The sequence below is a fragment of the Megascapheus bottae genome, chromosome 17, assembly GCF_031878675.1.
Source record: "Megascapheus bottae isolate mThoBot1 chromosome 17, mThoBot2.hap1, whole genome shotgun sequence".
In the NCBI taxonomy this organism is placed as follows: Eukaryota; Metazoa; Chordata; class Mammalia; order Rodentia; family Geomyidae; genus Megascapheus; species Megascapheus bottae.
This window is the reverse complement of record NC_143525.1, coordinates 20,898,549-20,915,633: the sequence shown is the minus strand read 5'-3', so window position 1 is coordinate 20,915,633 and position 17,085 is coordinate 20,898,549. Positions and strand designations below refer to the sequence as shown.

Here is a 17,085-nt window from a genome sequence, read left to right as displayed (position 1 = left end):
ACCGAAAGAATTCACAGAAGAACATATCTATAGCTCTAGGTATTTAAGTCAATGGATTATGGTAGCTGAGACAAAAACTGAGATAAGAAGAGAAACAAAGCTAAGTCACAGGGACAGCTGCCATGGCGACACTATAGGTGTGGGTGAGATGAGGGGAGGTATCTTGGGGTCCATAGACAACAAGGTATGGTTTCTGTTTGTGTGGTTGGTGGTTTTTCTTTTGTTTTGGGTAAGTGTGTGTGGGGTGTGTGTGTGTGTGTGTGTGCGTGTGTGTGTGTGCTGAAGAATGTACCCAGGGCCTCACTGAGGCCTTGACTACTGAATTATATTCCCAATCCCAAGGTCTTCCTGTTTTAAACATCTGTTTAAGGGAGGGGGAAGCCAGCTGCCGTAGGCTTGGACCTATAATCCTTAGCTACTCAGGCTGAGATCTAAGGATCGAGGTTCAAAGCCAGCCTAGACAAGAAAGTCTATGAAACTCTTATCTCCAAATAACCACCAGAAAACCAGAAATGGTATTGTGGCTCAAAGTGATAAAGTGCTAGCCTTGAGTGAAAGACCTTTGGGACAGCACCCAGGCCCTGAGTTCAAGCCCCACAACAATAACAACAAAGCCAAAGCTGAAAAATCACTGGATTGAACTTATAGTTAACAAAGCATGACTCCATTTTCTGAAACTTAAGAGTACACAAACCTTACTCTTCCCGAAGTTTCCTAAAATAGTCTGAATTGTGAGACAAGGACAGAAGGAAGGATTGCCTGGAGAGATTTCCCCTCTTCTACTGTTCCTGCTGAGAACCGTGGGTGTCAACTCTCCAAGATGAATCACCCTCTACTAACTTGACCCTGTTTCAGCCTGGTAGATGTACCACCATCGCCACAACAAAAGACAGATAGGAAGGTCACCTAAGGAGGGTGTAGAGACACCCAGTCATATTGCCTTAGAGCTTGGTGTGGCCATCCAGCCCAAAGCAAAGCCAACCCCTGTCAGCCAGTTCTATCAATCATTAAGGAAAAGGTACATGAGTAAAAAGACAAACAAAATGAAACGCCCAAGAGGCATTTCATTTTACAGGAATACCCCCATCACTTTAAGCTATAATCAAAGCCTTTCCCTAAAGACAAAACAAAAAACCCGAGGAAGGAGGCCTTGAAAGTGTTACCTCAAAGAGCTCTTACCTTGCTAGATCCTTCTAGATCCTTCTAGATCAGCAAGTGGCCAGTGTTGCTCCCCTCCCAAGATCACTAGCTATCTACCACCAGATGGGCCTCTCCTTCCCACCCCCTCCTCCCCATCCTCTTCTGCTTTGAGAAGATTCCTGTAGAAACTAACTCAACTTCACTTTGGGTTTTATAGTTGACATCCTTGGTTGTCAAGTCCTATTGGGACCCCCTGGCTACCATGTAGACAGAAATCTTGTGAATATCTAGAAGTTGCTAGCCCCTCCCTTTCCTTGAATGTATTGATAATTTCCATAGAAATAAACAGACATGTGGTTCTTACCACTCCAGTTTGTTTTGGGGGTTCTGTTGCCAGACTCCTAACACTGCCTACTATACACATACTACAGAGCAAGCAAGTTATCATAGTTAGCAAGTGTTTGTAGGCACTACTGTTCTGCAAGATTTCAAGTGCTATTGTGGTACCCACTGTCTTCTCCCAAGAAGTCATTGTTTTGCATCAATTTCCTCATCCTACACTTCCATTTCTTAGCCTCTGTTTATGCTATATTCAACCTCAGGTTGCTGACAGCTTTCAGGTAGATGTTTCTTACTTTTGTGTCACTATTGGCTATGAATGCTCCTTTGGATTAGAATAGCTTTCCTTCTCTCCTTCCCATTCATTTGGGAAATCTCTCCTGAATCTTCAACTCAAGAGTCATCTTCTTCAGAAAGAAAAAAAAAAAAAAAAAAACCTCTCTCAATGCCTTTCCTTTGAGTTCCCCCTAACTTCCCTAAAACCACCTACAGCTTTGGACCTTCCAACTTGTAATGTGTGCTCTACCCACTTTCTGATTTATGAGACCTTGCTGGTAAACTTGGAGCACAGAGCTGGCAGCGATGGGGGTGCAGCCCCCGTATTCTCCTCAGTGGAAGGCATATAGAATAGATGCTTTTGAAATGGATGTGTGAGTGGTGGAATCCCCAGCAAACATCATCCTTAGTGTGGGCCCCCTGGGGCTTCCTTACCACTGTGAGGTAAAGTCAACAAACTCTGCAGAGAACTTGTCCGCTGGGAGTTGGGGTGATGGCTCTTCAACCACTTGTTTGAGCTGCTGGAAGGGAGTTCCCCATGAATCATAAGGAAACCGGAGGATGGCCAGTTCGATCTAGAAGGGAGAAGAAACAGGTGTGTGCCAGTGGAAAGACAGCTCCTTAGCGAGCCAGCTGTGTTCCCTTCAAGCAGAATCAGAGGAAGTCAAAGATGAAACTCGAATATGTCTAGAGAGGAAAACAGTAAACGAATAACTTATTCTCTAGTGTTTTCTCCCAAATTCTTAATGCCGGGGATTATTTGTTTTTAAATATATTTTATTAGAGACAGTTGTTGAAACTATTCTAAAATGTTTCTCCAGCATATTTATACTGGTACCTAAAAATTATGTTAGTCAGATGCCAATGGCTCATCTCTATAACCCAAGCTATTCAGAAGACTGAGATCTGAGAATCACGGTGTAAAGGCAGACTTGGTAGATTCTTATCTCCAATTAACCAGCAAAAACCCAGAAATAGGGCACCTCCCAGAAGAAAAAAAACTAAATGAGAGGATGAAGCCAAGCACGCGACCAAATATATATATATATATATACACTAATGTATGTGCATATATAATAAAATATATCAATATATCAATAAGCTTTAAGATACAAATAAACCTGGTTTTCAAACATTTGATCCGAAAAGGAAGTCTCTGTCTTCTGCAGAACTGTTCCTTTACTGCCACCTGCAGGTCACTTGGTGAAATGGAAACACTAATAAACATTTTAAAAAGTAGCCTAGGACCAAATGACTAATCCTTTTTTGGACTTGAGTAAAGGCCACTTTGCTGTTATAGGATCATGTGTCTTCTGGGCAGGAATAACTCCTGGGATTAATCAGCTTCTGTGTCTGGTAAGCAGCAGGACCACAGTGGACGATTCCAGATCTTGAAGGCACACTGAAAACTAATGACCTACAAAATTATGAATAAAGGCACTCATGGTGCAACTGTAGGAATGAGATAAGGAAATTACTCTATTTGTTATTATAACAAGGCTACATCTAAACAGCCAAGACTCTCTTTTGGTTGCTGTTGTTGTTTGTGGGGCTTGAACTCAGGCCCTGGGCACTGTCCCTGAGCACTCTTCCACTTAAATTACAGCACCACTTCCGGTTTTTGAGAGGTTAATTGGAGATGATAAGAGTCTCACAGGGACTTTTCTCATGGGTTTGAAGGCTGATGTCAAACCATGAGCCTCAGATTTCAGCTTCCTGAGTAGTTAGGATTACAAGCATGAGCCACCAGTGCCTAGCCAGCCAAGACTTTTATCATAAAAATATCTTAGAATTCCAGCTAGGCCCTAAATAACATGGTCACACCAGAGTCTGCACACATCAGGAGCGTTGGTGTAGCTTAGTGTGCCTTGATTAGAATAATGTAGTTGAAACTGAAAGCAATTTGGTCAGGCCTTGCTTTTCAGAGGAGGAAAAGAGAAAGCCCATGTTACTCAAGGGTATCCCATTGGTAAGAGGCAGAACAAAGAAAATTCAGCTTACCCAACCCACTCCAGAATTTCTAATTCATACTGCAAACATTTAACACTCAAGGAATCCTGGGTACTCATGAGGCAACAAGAGGAGAACCATGGTTCAAACCCAAAGAAAAAAAGTAAGACACCCCCCACTTCCATCCCACCCCATGACCACCATCTCAACATAAACCAAGGCAGAGTGATAGGATAATCAAGTTGTGAGAAGAGCTATGGACAGAAAGTAAGAAAAATAACCCCAAGCAAAGATGGGCTGGAGACACGGCTGAAGTGAAAGAGTGATTGGACAGCACATGCAAGGCTCCGAGGGCAAAGCCCCAAGGAATATTAGTACTCAAAAACCACCTCCCAGTTCATGAAAGGAAGGATGCCCATTGGTCCCCAAACCCACCCCCATTCCAGTCCCATGCTCAGAATTGCAAAGCCCCACAATGAGTCCCATACGCTACCATGGTGATGCCTAGACTCCAAATGTCAGACTTCACACTGTATCCCTTCTGGTTGAGCTCTGGATTTATTCTTTCGGGCTGGAAAGAAGACAGACAACTGAGACACAGGAAAGACAATAGATATTTCTAGCTCAGTTAACGACTCCAGGTGGAAGAGGTTGATCCAGTGTGTTCTTCCAAGTGGTTAGAAGGCAATATTTCTGTAAGGTTTTCTTTCCTTGTGATTCATTTTCTTAAGAGACCTTTCAGAACAAGTTTTAATTTTGCTTTAAGAAGAAACAGGTGTACACTGCAAATTGCTGACGAGCTAAAAAGCCCATAACTCAGCAGAAAGAATCCCATATGAGTTCTTAGGCGTTCAACAGATCTGACCAATTTTTAAGAAGCTCTTCTGTTCCAAACACAATTCCATTTCCAAACAGGGCACAATTCCATTTCTCTTTTAGCTAAAGAGAATCCCAGTGCCTCTGCTAATAGCAAGAAATCTTCACAGCTTTAAGATTGTCGCCTGACTGAACCAACTGTCCTGTGCAGGGAAGTTAAATTCTCCTTGCTACTGTGTTCTCAGCTTGTAACTCAGTGAGGAAAATCATGCAGTCTGTAATTACTTCTTATATGTATTTTGAATAATGTATCCCATTTATCTCATTACTGGCAGGAATACACAAGCTAAGGTCTGAATGTTTATATCCCATCAAGATCAAACAGTCTCAACCATTTGACCTATGTGACTATAACAGAAAGTGCTAATGAGGCCAGCAAAGTGTTGTATCAGTGCCTTTATAAAAGAAGCAATGGGAGCCCCTTTTACTATGTCAGGACACTGGAAAGATCAACAAAATGCTCTACATATGTATATAAATACACACGATGGAAGTTTACTAATTCGTTAGAAGGAATGATATTGTACCATTTGTAAATAAATGGAAAGACTTAGAAAAAAGTATGTTAAGTAAAGTAAGTCAGGCCCGGAGAGACAAAGTATGCATGTTTTCCCTTATATGTAGAAGCTAGATTTAGCTTACAAACTTATAAGTAAATTCATCAGATGGTATACATTCATCAGAATGTATTCACTGAAATACAGTAGATTCCAAGGGAGATCTCAAATAGTGCAATTCCCCCAGGAAGACAAAATCAAAATTCAGCAAAATAAAACATCAGGAAGTGGGTGCTCAAAAGGGGTGGGGCCGGGTCAAGAGGGAAGGGGTAGACAAAGGGGATATGGGGGGGGGAGCAGATAAAAATTCAATGTATACCCTACAAAATTAAGAAGAGTGAGACATGGGGTAGGTAGTAGAGATATAGGTGGAAAGGTTGAAAGGGGTGACATTGTTCATAATATATTGTATTCACAAACTGCTTTGTTAAATTGGCAGTTACATTTGTAATAATAAAAACAAATTTAATTTTTTTTTTATAAAACTGCCAAGTCTGAACCAGAGACACAGCCCCTGCCAGACACAGCACCTACCAGAGCCTTCCCAAATGAAGACAAAATATATGTAGGCAATTTAAATGAAGACAATATATAAAGTAAACTTTTTTTAGTATTTCATATTAGAAATATTCAAGAAAACCAAATGATGCAGAGTATCTGAGGTCTTAAACACATTTCACTTTCCCCTCTGCAACCATTCATTTCCTGGTTTCCAGCATGCTTTTATTTTCCCCACCAGTTGCTACCATCCCAATCTCCCCTCCCCCTCCCCCTACCCCTTCTCCCCACACCACTCCACTGCTGTACTTACGGCCATGTATGGTTTGCAACCTGCATCAATTGTTTTTGCAACAGAGTCAACCAGGTAACCACTGATTCCAAAATCACACATCTTTACTTGGCCCAAAGTGTTAATCAATACATTAGAAGGCTTGACGTCTGAAAAGCAAGAGAAATTAGGATTCCATCTCATCAGCTTGCTTTGCAGATTCATGTCTCTGCCAGCAGAGGGCGAGAAACCTCCATCTGTCCTTCACCTGCCCTTTTCTCCCCATTACAAATGTACCCAAGGGCCTAACTACATGCTGTTTCCAGTCTTGGGGGTCATCTTTCTGCATGTTTTGTCAATGTCTTACAGGCTTTGAACTGCGATCCTCAGATCTCAACCACCTGCGTACCTCTCAGGGACATCAGTTTACAGTGCTGCCTTTTAAGAGGCTTTGAAGTGTGGGGATAAATAGATATGTGGATAGATCACAGATAAGAATTCATATATGGATCAATGAGTAAGCTACAAGCAGGAGGTAGGAAGGACAGAAAAAAGGAAGAGATAAATCATCTTCTCCTGCATCCAGCTAAGTTCTCCGCTTTACTCCAAAGTTTCTCGCACTTGGTTATGCACAAGAACTGCATCAGGCCCAGGTGCTGGTGGTGGCTCATACCTGTAATCCTAGCTATTCAGAGATCTGAGGACCACAGTTCAAAGCCAGCCTGAGCAGGAAAGTCTACAAGACTCTTTATCTCAAATTAACTAGCAAAAATCCAGACTGGGCTGGAGCTCAATAGGCAGTGTGCCATCTGAGGAGCATTAACTTCCTAGTACTGCTAAAATAACAGTAATTATTATTATTATCATCATCATTATCATTATTTTCTGCTGCTATAGTTTGAATCTTCACCTCCCCTTAGAGCCCCATGTGTGACAGGCTTAGTTCTCAGTTTAGTGCTACTGAAAAATGAGGAAACCTTTAAGAGTCAAAGCCTGGTAAGAAGTTTTCAGTCACGGGGAGAAGGGGAGGCCTTCAAGGGGATTGAGGGGTCTTGGTCTCTTCACCTCTCTTTCATTCCCAGCCTTAAGGCACACAGGCTTCATTTGCCATGATAGTCTCCTTGTTTCCACCACGATACCCTGCCTTCCCCACAGGCCCAAAAGTAACAGAGCCAGCCAAACAGGGGCTAAAACCAACCAAGCTGGAAGCTAAAATAATCCTTTCCTCTTTATAAATTGATTACCTTGGGTATTTTGTTACAATCACAGAAATCTAAAACAACTACTTAGATGGATTTCAATGGAATCCCAAAGGAAAGCTCCTTAATTCTCCAGCCTGGCTCAATTCCACCTGTAGTGAGAGCGGGGAGGGGAGGAGAAGGTTCCAAGACAGCAAAATGAACTTATGAGCCACACGGATGCTTACCTCGATGAATAACAGAGAGCTTACTGTGCAAATGTTCTAATGCTTTTACAATCTGCAAGAGAAACAAAGTCAATTTATGGAAAAGAAACAGAACACTAAGTATATCCAGGTTTATTATGTCTGGCTTTAAGGGTGAACTCTTTTCTCAAAGAGTAGCAAACCTAGCCAAGAAAATAAACAAGAAGTGATATTCATTGGATCCCACCCATCAGACAGCAGAGGAGGTATCACTCTCTCATCTATCTTCTTCCCATTTGTCCTTGAAGTATTTCTCTCTACCCCTCCCCTCTCCCCTCCTCAACCTCAGCAGCCACCAAGGTAGCAAATGTTCCTATTTCCTTTTTCTTTCAATACCTTCTCTTACTACCTGTCTTATTAAGAAAATCTATAAAACTCTACAGATTCAAACTGAACAAATGTATACTTTCCATCAGTAGTGACACTGGCAATGACCAGATAAAATCATTTCATACCCAGCATGGTAGCTCACACCTGTAATTCTAGCTACTCAGGAAGGCTGAGACCTGAGGATCACAGTCTAAAGCCAGTCCAAGCAGAAAATTCCATGAAACTCTTATCTCCAGTTCAACTGTGGCTCAAGTGATAGAGCACCAGCCTCGAGCAGAAACAGCACCAAGGCCCTGAGTTCAAGCTCCAGTGCTAGCACCAAAAACATCATGCTTGGCCTAGGCCAATCTCCTTGTAGTGGGATTGGGGGGCTGGGGAGGTGGGGGGGAATGTACTCACAGATACTGCTATCTTCCCCAAGATGTCTTCTGGGATTGTCTGCCCTTTATCAATCACTTGTTTGTAGAATTTATCTAGCGAAGTATCCATGAGCTCCATGCAAATCCAGACATCACCCTGGAAACCAATACATTCTGGGATCATTAAAGAGGACAGAAAGGGGCTCAGGAGAAAAAAAGTTAACCATTGTTCTGAAGCACTCTTCCTTTCTAACTGAAGTTTCTTTTGAGGCAAGGGATCATAGATCCCTTTAAGATCTCAAAGGAATTTAGCACTGAACAAGATTTTCTCCACAAAGTAACCCAGCAGACTATTCTATCTTCTGAGAAACAGTGATCATTCTCCTTGGAGTTCGAATGGAAGGACTACCTACCTCCCGGAAGAGCGCGCCATAAAAGGTGACAGTAAATGGACAGTCCACTGTTCGCATGGACACATCCAAATCCATTAACAGCCTTTTCTGCTCCTGGCTGTTTACAGTGGCCCTGATCCGCTGGATGGAAAACACAGGGAAGAAAGTGTGGTGATTATTTTGAGCAGGAAACCGTTTTTAAGACAAGAAAAGAAAAATGCATCTTTCCAAACCAGTCCCTGGAAAGAAGTAAACAGAGCCCAGTACCAACAGCTCACAACTGTAATTTTAATCTATTCATAAGTTGAGCCCTAAGGATGGTAGTTCAAAGCCAGCTTGGATAGGAAACCCTGTAAAACTCCACAAAATCATACAAAAACCAGAAGTAGAGCTTTGGTTCAAATGGTAGCGCACTGGCCTTGAATTAAAAAAAAAAAAAAAATGAAGCCAAGAACAGCACCCCAGGCTTTGAGTTCAAGCCCCAGTAGAGCATGAAAATGAAAAATAAATAAATAAACTGATAAGATTTTGGAAAAACAATCTAGTTTACTGAATTGTACCTACATAGTACAGAGAACCCATAATACTAATTACTATTCATTTGGGGACCTGAACGGATTAAAAACAGAAGGAAGATCTCTTCTCTGGGCCCACATAAGAAACCAATAGCTATGGCAAGCAGTCTGTGTCCCTGGGGGACTGGTTCCCATACCCCACTTCAGAAGCCACATCCTCTAGTGGTCAAGTGTTGTGTAAAATGATGTCGTCTGTGCACATGATAAGCACACAGCACCCGTAGGCTCAGGACTGCTTGCAACAGCCAATGCACTGTCCATGCCATGCAGATATTTGCTGTACTGTATTGTGCAGGGAATCAGCACCCAACATAAGAAAGCCTTTATGTATTCAGTACTTTTTCTTTAATTTCCTAGATTTGAGTGTACAGATGAAAAATCCACAAGGACAGAGTACTGACTGGATGTGGAATAAACAGGAAATGTCCCCAGCCATAAACAATAGAAGAAGGATCTAAAGAACTGACGAAAATGATCATTCTTAACCAGAACTGCTGAAAAAAGAAAAACCTGTCCTGCCAGCCAGGGCAGTGCAGCCTTCCAGAGATGTGATTAGGATATCATGAGCCGCCAGGGAAAGCACAGTACCTAGCACTAGATCTTCCTAAAGTTTGTCAACAGAACAGACTAGAAAATCTACAAGCCAGAGAAGCAATCTCTTCTCTCTAAAAAGCAAAGGGATCCAAACCTGTCACTATTCCTAAGCAAGACACAAGGTCTAATAGGTTTTCTAGACGTTTGCTGTTTAAAATCCTTCCTCGAGTCTGTCCAAGAAATAGGAACTGATTCCACATCAAAAACAAGGCAAATTTACTCTAGATAAACCTTGCCCCATTTCTACAAATAGAGATTTTTCTCTCCCCTGCCCCTACTCTTCTCTCTCTTTCTCATTTTTTATTTCTGGATATTCAAAGTAAACCAGGTGCTGGTGGCTCACAACTGTAATCCTACTTAGTTCAAAGCCAGCTCAGGGAGGAAAGTCTGTGAGATTCTTTTTTTAAAAAAAAATTTTATTGTAAAAGTGATATATAGAACAGGTTACAGTTACATAAGTCAAGGGGTACATTATTTTTTATCAGTGTCACCTTCTCCCTGATTTTCTCCCATGCCAGTGCTGACAGCAAATTAATTAATTATAACTGAAACAGAACACAGAAAAAAGAGATCTGTGCATTCTAACAACCATATGTGATGCGTGGGCCCCAGTGTGGACACTGATTTATAAAACTAAAACAACAATAATGACACGTTGAGATACATGAAATCTTCTCTTTTTTTGTCAGTCCTAGGGCTTGAACTCAGGGCCTGAACACTATCCTTGGGCTTTCTCAAGGCTAGAGCTCTACCAGTTGAGCCACTGCACCACTTCTGGATTTTTCTGTGTAAGTGATACCGAGGAATCAAGCCCAAGGTTTCATGCATGCTAGGCAAGCACTCTACCTAGGCTACATTCCTGGCCCAATACATGAAATCTTAATTTGGAAAAACTATGCTTGTTAAAAGCTAGGTGCTGATGGAAGGATTAAAATTAAAATGTTATCATAGGATATAGTAAAAATAATTTATATACATAGAAAAAAAAACTTCAGGCCTTCAGTTCAAGCCCTGGGACTGGCAAAAAAAAAAAAAAAGCTGGATACTAGTAGCCCATGTCTATAAAATTCTAGCAACTCAGGAAACTGAAATCTTAGGACTGTGGTTCAAAGCCAGCCTAGCCAAGAAAGTCATTAAGACTCTTATCTCCAATGAATCACCAAAACAGAAAAAAGAAAAAGAAAACCAGAAAGGTAGTTGTGGCTTAAGTGGTAGAGTGCTAGCCTTGAGCAAAAACAATCAACAGCATCTATGCCCTTAGTTCAAGCCACAGGACCACCCCCTCCCCAAAAGAAAGAGAAGCAGGACACAGTGGCTCACACCCGTAAACCTAGCTACTCAGGTCCTCAGGAGGCTGAGAATCACAGTTCAAGGCTAGCATGGGCACAAAAGTTCATGAGACTCTTATCTCCGATTAACCACCAGAAAACTGGAAGTGGTGCTGTGGCTCAAGAGGTAGGGCAGTAGCCTTGAGCTGAAGAGCTCAGGGGCAGTGCCCAGGCCCAGAGTTTAAGTCCAATGACCAACAATGAAAAGAAACAAGAACACAAAGGAGGAAGGAAGGAAGGAAGGAAGGGAGGGAGGGAGGGAGAGAGGGAGGGAGGAAAAGAAAGGAGAGAGGGAGGGAGTGTTGGAGGAAGGGAAAAGGAAAAGATTTGGTTTTAAATAGAAAGTAAGTACAATGAACTTCAACAGGGCATTTAGCACACAGAGACAGAAACAGAATCCCCTTCCACCCTGTTGAAGATCTTTTTCCATTTAGGAAGCAGGATGGCTCACAGAAGAAATGGCAAACCCTATACAGATGACAAACAAATAGAAACCCTTAGAACACCCGCTCTACCTTCACCGCCATGATCTGTCCGCTGGGCACGTGTCGCATCTTCTCGACCACCCCGTAAGCACCTCGCCCCAGCTCCACGATGGGCTCCAGGTCATCTGCCTTCACCTCAAAATTCTGCAAGAGGGACAAGCAGCATGATTGAGGGTGAACATTACCCTGCATGCTGAGGTGGTGGTTCGCTCTCTGGTTTCTCTCCTTCTTTGGGCAGTATGGGGATTTGAACTCTTGGCCTCACCCATTGGCTAGACAGGTGCTCTACCACACGAGCCAACTCTTAGCCCTTTGATGCTTCAGTTATTTTTCACAGGGTTACCCACATTGTGCAGATCTACATTTGCTCCATGATCTTCCCATCACACCTCCTTCAGACATGTGCTACCACACCCAGCTAATGTTTGTGGGGATGGAGTTCCCACTAATTTTTTGGTCGTCTTCCCACCATCCTCTCCATCTCTGCCTCCCAAGTAGCTGGCACCACATGCTTGTGCCAATACACCAGCCTCTCTTCCTATTCTAAGGGTTAGGTCTATGTTGTGAGTTTTTCTAGAATGCCAAGGTGCCACTAAAAGCTGAGAACACCAATGAAACCCTTGGCCACCCAGCGAGCCATTCAGTTTTGCAGTGGCTCAGTTGAAACCCCCACACAACAGACAGCTCTTGTTCATCTAGTAGCGACTGACTGCAGTTAGATGTTACGTGGTTTTTTTCAGAACTGTCCTCCCAAAGGACTCATTGAAGTCATTTTCTCAGAATGACAACAGCCTGATTTCAATTCACAATTCAAAACAGCAAAAGTACCACATGCCATTTCCCTTTAAAGTTGGACATTTTTTTTATTTATCTCCTCACAACATATTATAGAAAACAGTTCTTTCAGTGTTGGTGCCAGAAAACATATGTACAGGGCCAGGCATGGTGGTGGTACATGCTGCCTGCAATCCCAGCTCTGCAAGAGATGAGAAAGGAAGATCGAGATCTGAGATTAGCCCTGAACAAAAGTGCAGGAGGCTATCTGAAACAAAGTGAAGCCAAAAGAATTGGACGTATGGCTCCAGTCATAAAGCAAACGAAGGCCCTGAGTTCAAACTCTAGAACTAACAAAGGGAGGGAGGGAGAGAAGGAGAAAGTATAGAAATGGAGAAGGGAGCCAGGCATGGTGGCTCACGCCTGTAATCCTAGCTCCTCAGGAGGCTGAGATCTGAGGATCACGGTTCAATGTAAGACTAGGGATTAAAATCCATGAGACTCTTATCTCCAATTAGCCACCAGAAAAACTAACTGGCCCTATGGCTCAAGGGGTAGGGCAGCAGCCTTGAGCTGAAGAGCTCATGGACAGCACCCATGCCCAGAGTTCAAGCCCCACAACCAACCAAAAAAAAAAAAATTTAGAAAGGAAGGAAAGAAAGAGAGAGGGGGGGGGATTTTCCTCACCTGATTTCCAATAGAAATGCAAGCCTTGGAGTCTAAGTCTCGAGGAGGCCTAAGAAACATAATGGAGAAAAGGAAGCATAAGCTCAACTCAAGTATGTCCTTCCCAAACCACACGGGACTCAAGATTTCCCTTAGTAAGCAGGGGCAGATTCATGGGCCATGTAAAACTACACAGCAGTGTGAACTCAAGAGGATTTAGAATACATACTGGGCTTAAAACACCTCATTTCTTTGAGTTTTATTCCTTCCTTATCATGAGGTTATTAATCCACCTACCTTGTGGAGTAGGAATGGTCTCCCAAGTCACATAAAGTGCATAATGAAAGCCCTAGCACATGATAAATGAAGTACCTAGGACATGGTAAAAATCCAGTAATTCGGAGCCATAGTATATAGCTATTGTGATAATTATATTATTGTAGTTAGCATCAAAGGTGTTCTGTCACTTAAGTATATGAACCAAAATACACCCAATCCTTCCACCATTCCTTCCAAAGAGAGAAAAAGAGAGGGAGGGAGGAAGAGAGGGAAGAAGGAAGGAAGGAAGGAAGGAAGGAAGGAAGGAAGGAAGGAAGGAAGGAAGGAAGGAAGGAAGGAGAAAGGGTGGGGAGGGGGACAGAAGAAAGAAGGAAGGGAGGGGAGAGGAGGGGAGCAGGGGGAGGGGAAGGGAGGGGAGAAGCTAGTGCTGTGTCCTTGCAATTCACAAAATTCACAGGATGGTAATTCCAAACTTCTTCCCAATCTACACAGATGTGGACATATGATCTACAGAGGTGAAATGATTTGCCCCACATCTTCCGATTTCATTCAGAGCATCTTTGTCTTCTGCCAGGCTGTTGGATCAAATCCGATGACATTCTTTCTGTACATAGTAAACACAATTTTCACGGGTCCACGACTCAGGAAGTAGAGGTTTGCTGACTTTTGTCTCCAAGTCTCCTCCTCATGTGTACTTATTTCTATACCTTAATGCTCTCTCTTGATCGCAAATGACTTAAGAGAAAAAAATTATTTTGGTTCTGCCTATGTCCTAACTAGAAACCCAGAAAGGCCTTTTCTTGAACTCCATGCATCCAAATTGTTAGGACAAAAATAAGAAACACTGAGAAGTACACTGTGAACATGATCAAACTGACAACTAAAGGCTAAAGCTAAGAAATTTGGATACTGCTTTTACCAAGGGGGACCTGCCTAGAAACTCAGGGCTCTGTGGATGCCACCACTGTCTTCAGAAAAACAAAGGAAAATGGAGGCAAGCAAGGGGGTGATGAGAGGAAGAAAGAGAAGGATCTTTGGCTAAATGGCAATTCTATCACTTCTGACAAAACAGAACATACAAATAAAACAATAAGAGTAAGGGGCTTGGAGTTTGGCCTAGAGTGCTTGCCTAGCATACATGACGCCCTGGGTTTGATTCCTCGGTACCACATACACTGAAGGAAAAAAAAAAAAGAGCTGGAAGTGGTGTGGTAGAGCACTGGCCTTGAGGAAACCCTGAGGACTGTGCTCAGGCCCTGAGTTCCATCCCCAGGATTGAATAGAAAAAAATTAAAAATTAAAAAAAGAATAAAACCAAGTGCCAGTGGCTCACATCTGTAATCCTAACTCCTAAATGTGGTTGGAAGCCATCCCTGGAAGAAAAGTCTGCGAGACTCTTATCTCTAATCAGCCACCAAAAAGTGGGGAGTGGTGCCATGGCTCAAGAGGTAGAGCACTAGACTTGGCAGGGAGGGGGCCAGAGCTCAAGGACACGGAGTTAAAGTCCCAGGATTGGCACATACACCAAAAAAAAAATTTTTTTTAAGTTTTTAAAAAAATGTCTAGGATGTACTCAATACCTTACTTATGTACCTGTAACTCCTTGTACATCACCTTTGCAATTAAAAAAAGGTCTAGAGACAAAGTAGAAATATAAACACAGATATAAATATGAATCTAAGATTTTGGGGGGGATAGGTCGTGGAGCCAGAACTCTAGGCCTGGGCACTGTCCCTGAGCTCTTTAGCTCGAGGCCAGTGCTCTACCATTTGAGCCACAGCACCACTTCCAGCTTTCTGATGGTTCACTGGAAATAAGAGTCTCATGGACTTTAGTGCCCTGGCTGGCATTGAACCGCAATCCTCAGATCTCAGCCTCCTGAGTAGCTAGAATTACAGGCATGTACCACGGGTACCCAGCTGAATCTAAGATTTTTTTTTTTGCTTTATTTTTTATTGTCCTGGTAATGTATAGAAGGGTTAGAGTTACATTCACCAGGTAGTAGGTGCGTTACTTACAAATTTCTTTTTTGTAAATTTTATTTTATTAGCAGAGTGATGTATAGAGGGGCTACAGTTACATTTGTAACATAGTGAGTACATTATTTCTTGAATGTTCCTTCTTGTTACCCCTTCCCATGTTTTTATTCCACTTTCTCCCCTCCCAATTCCTCCCAGGTGTAGAGTATATTATTTCCAACATATAGTCTTGTGAATGTAGCTGTTACAATGCTTAATTCTTTTGTGTCATCATGTTGTTTTTTCCTCTTACATCTTGTATCTTCCCTGATACAAACAAACAAATATATATATATATATATATATATATATATATATATATATACACAGTACACCATGTTCCAAAGTCAGATACAGCATCAACAGAGGATAAACCAAAAAGGAAAGAAAAACAGAAAAAAAAGAATGAAAAAATAACTTCACATAGTACATTAAAAACAATAAACACAAAGATAAACCTCTTGTTTCCCTATCCTGGGGTTCATTTCACTTAGGTCCTTTCTATATGGCCATATGCGCATAGCTTTTGAGCTATTGGGCTTCTTTGCTAGTAAAATCTTAGACCCACACTAATGTGAATCTAAGTTTTTAATGGAAAGATTTCCCTCTTTCCCTCACCTTGAAATCTCCTTCATAGATACAGAACACATGAGAGCTTTCTGCACTAATTTCAGACTAGTGTTTAGGGGGTTATCAAAGAATAAGAACAACACACACACACACACACACACACACACACACACACACGCGCGCGCACACAAAAACACAGTGGTAAAGCTTTTGTGTATCTAGCGTTTCTCAGTGGGGAATTCTTCAGAAAAGATTTCTAGATGAATTCAAACTTCTCAAAATCTAATTTCTCATTCTTATAATGCCCAAAGCTCTTTTTCTTACCTTGTTTCAATGGTTATAGTAAGAGCAACAGTACTTTGAAAAATAGGCAAAAAGAACTGGAAATGTGTAACTAGTATAGTGTGTTTGTTTGTGTGTATGTGTGTGTTTGTGCTGATACTGGTACTGAGGCTTAGATTCAGGGCTGAGGCACTGTCCCTTAATGTTTTTGCTAAAGGGTGACACTCGACCACTTGAGCCACACCTCCACTTTGGCTTTCTGTTGGTTCATTAGAGATAAGCATCTCAGATTTTCCTGCCTAGGCTAGCTTCGAACCACAATCCTCAGACCTCAGCCTCCTGAGTGGCTAGGATGACAGCCATGAGCCCCTGATGTCAGCTGAATTGTTAATGTCTTTTGCAATTATTCATCACCATGCCTTTATAAAACTATGTGGGAGGAGAGAGCCCTAATTAGTTGGGGTTACAACCATTTTCTTTCCAACTACCAAGAGCACTGGGGGGGGGGGGGGGGAAGGAACTCTTCCAGAAGTAATATGCTTACATCCTCTATCAATACTTGTCAAATTCCAGTCAATGGCCCAACTTAGGAGTTGTTGTAATAAAACCAACAAACCAAAAATAAATAAATAAAATAACAGCTATGCAACTGATGCTATTGTAGCTTATGTTAGTCTAAAATATTTACTATCCAGCCTTCTGAAAAACAATCTGCCAATCCTAACTAAACATATTCTTTTTTTATTCTTTTTTTTTTGCCAGTCCTGGGCCTTGAACTCAGGGCCTGAGCACTGTCCGTGGGCTTTCTCAAGGCTCGTACTCTACCACTGGAACCACAGCACCATTCCCAGCCTTTTTCTATATATGTGGTACTGAGGAATCAAACCCAGGTCTTCTTTCATGCTAGGCAAGCACTCTTATCACTAGGCCAAACTCTAGGTCCTCAACATATTCTTGCATTATACCCAAACCTACTAGCCCAGGAGGCCATGCTGCTATTTTCCAGATGAAGGAAAATTATATCTAGGAAAGCCAGGTAGTTTTCTGAAGGTATGTACATGCAGTTCGTTCACAGCGCTTAA

The 17,085-nt window shown here is 42.1% G+C and overlaps 1 protein-coding gene across 2 annotated transcripts in view; it reads right to left on the bottom strand.

Annotated features, from left to right (window-relative positions):
- Window positions 1-17,085, bottom strand: part of Map2k6 (mitogen-activated protein kinase kinase 6) — a 102,757-nt gene that overhangs the window by 13,071 nt on the left and 72,601 nt on the right. The window contains exons 3-10 of one of the 2 annotated variants that reach the window (XM_090351638.1): window positions 12,876-12,924; window positions 11,445-11,558; window positions 8,454-8,573; window positions 8,081-8,197; window positions 7,334-7,385; window positions 5,950-6,077; window positions 4,199-4,276; window positions 2,191-2,330 (exon numbers count right to left, since the gene is read on the bottom strand). In XM_090351638.1, the coding sequence (XP_090207764.1) occupies window positions 2,191-2,330; window positions 4,199-4,276; window positions 5,950-6,077; window positions 7,334-7,385; window positions 8,081-8,197; window positions 8,454-8,573; window positions 11,445-11,558; window positions 12,876-12,924 (798 nt within the window). The remainder of the gene's footprint in view (window positions 1-2,190; window positions 2,331-4,198; window positions 4,277-5,949; window positions 6,078-7,333; window positions 7,386-8,080; window positions 8,198-8,453; window positions 8,574-11,444; window positions 11,559-12,875; window positions 12,925-17,085) is intronic. The other variant, XM_090351639.1, reaches the window with a different exon arrangement.